The sequence below is a fragment of the Calidris pugnax genome, unplaced genomic scaffold, assembly GCF_001431845.1.
Source record: "Calidris pugnax isolate Ruff unplaced genomic scaffold, ASM143184v1 scaffold535, whole genome shotgun sequence".
NCBI classification, from domain to species: domain Eukaryota; kingdom Metazoa; phylum Chordata; class Aves; order Charadriiformes; family Scolopacidae; genus Calidris; species Calidris pugnax.
In genome coordinates, this window is record NW_015091323.1 from 187,153 (window position 1) to 188,675 (window position 1,523).

At 68.2% G+C, this 1,523-nt stretch overlaps 1 protein-coding gene across 1 annotated transcript in view; it reads left to right on the plus strand.

The window, feature by feature from the left end:
* CLPTM1 (cleft lip and palate associated transmembrane protein 1) overlaps positions 1–1,523 on the plus strand; it is a 15,542-nt gene that overhangs the window by 13,642 nt on the left and 377 nt on the right. Inside the window, exons 14-19 of the mRNA XM_014960947.1 lie at positions 1–132; positions 440–543; positions 617–716; positions 1,063–1,139; positions 1,220–1,319; positions 1,413–1,484. Coding sequence (XP_014816433.1) covers positions 1–132; positions 440–543; positions 617–716; positions 1,063–1,139; positions 1,220–1,319; positions 1,413–1,484 — 585 coding nt within the window. The remainder of the gene's footprint in view (positions 133–439; positions 544–616; positions 717–1,062; positions 1,140–1,219; positions 1,320–1,412; positions 1,485–1,523) is intronic.

Below are 1,523 nucleotides of genomic sequence, written 5' to 3' on the forward strand. Positions count from 1 at the left end.
CCGGCCCCCGAGCCTGGGGGTGGCCCCCCGGGGGGAGCCGCACCCGGCGGGGGCGTCCCCGGGGCCGTGCCCCCCCTGCCCGTGCTGAAGCCGGGTGCCAAGAGCAGCAGCATCATTGTCAGCCCGCGGCAGGTGAGGGGCCAGGGGGGGCAGGGGGACCCTCACCCGCTGTCGGGGGGCCTGGAGGGACTGTCCCTTGGAGTCTGGGGACACAGGGGGGCCATCCCCCGGTGTCGTGGGGAGCTGGGGGGGGCTGTCCCCTGCAATCTGAGGACATACCTGGGCCCAGGTGTGTGCGAGTGTGTGCCTGGGCCCCCAGGGACGAGGGAGGGAGGGAGGGAGGGAGGGGGCTGTCCCCTGGGATCCCGGGATGAGGAGGGGGGGCCGTGGGACTCTTCCCATTCTCCTGACCCCCTGCCCCTCTCTCGTCTCCCCACAGCGGGGTAACCCCGTGCTCAAGTTCGTCCGCAACGTCCCCTGGGAGTTTGGTGACATCGTCCCCGACTATGTCCTGGGCCAGAGCACCTGCGCCCTCTTCCTGAGGTGAGCCAGGGCTCCGGGGAGGGTCTGGGGGGGTCCCCTCGGCATCACCCTGTCCCTGCTGTCCTCCCCCCAGCCTGCGGTACCACCACCTAAACCCCGACTACATCCACGACCGCCTGCGACGCTTGGGCAGGAGCTACGGGCTGCAGCTGCTGCTGCTCCAGGTCGACGTGGTGAGAGGAGGCTCCCTGTCCCCTCATCCTGCTGTTTCCTCCATCCCCTCACTCTTCTGGTCTCCTCTGTCCCCTCTGGTCCCCATCCCCTCACTCTCCTGGTCTCCTCTGTCCCCTCTGATCCCCACCCCCTTGCTCTCCTGGTCTCCCCTGGTCCCCACCCCCTCACTCTCCTGGTCTCCTCTGTCCCCTCTGGTCCCCATCCCCTTGCTCTCCTGGTCTCCTCTGTCTCCATCTCACTCTCCTTGTCCCTTTGTCCCATCTGTCACCTCCGGTCCCTGTCCCCTCGCTGTCCCCTCTCCCCCATCCATCCCCTCATCTCCTGTCCCCTCTTGTCCCGCTGCAGAAGGACCCCCACCAGGCGCTGAAGGAGCTGGCAAAGGTCTGCATCCTGACCGACTGCACCCTCCTGCTGGCCTGGAGGTAGGGGCTGTCCCCGCTGTCACCCGTGGGGGACCCTGCTGTCACCCGTGGCTGCACCCCACTCCGTCTCCCCTCCCCAGCCCCGAGGAGGCCGGGCGGTACCTGGAGACCTACAAGGCCTACGAGCAGAAGCCAGCAGACCTGCTGAAGGAGCGGGTGGAGCAGGATTTCCTTTCCCGGGTGAGCTGTGCCCCACCCCCCCACCTCCTCTTCACACCCCAATTTGGGGACCTTTGGGTCCCCTGACCCCCCCGATGTCCCCCCCCGTTCCAGATGACCGACTGCCTGACCAGCATCAAGTCGGTGAACAAGACGGACGCGCTGAGTCTGCTCACCACCTTCGGGGTGAGTCACCTCTGGGGACGCGCCACCCTCCCCGGGGGG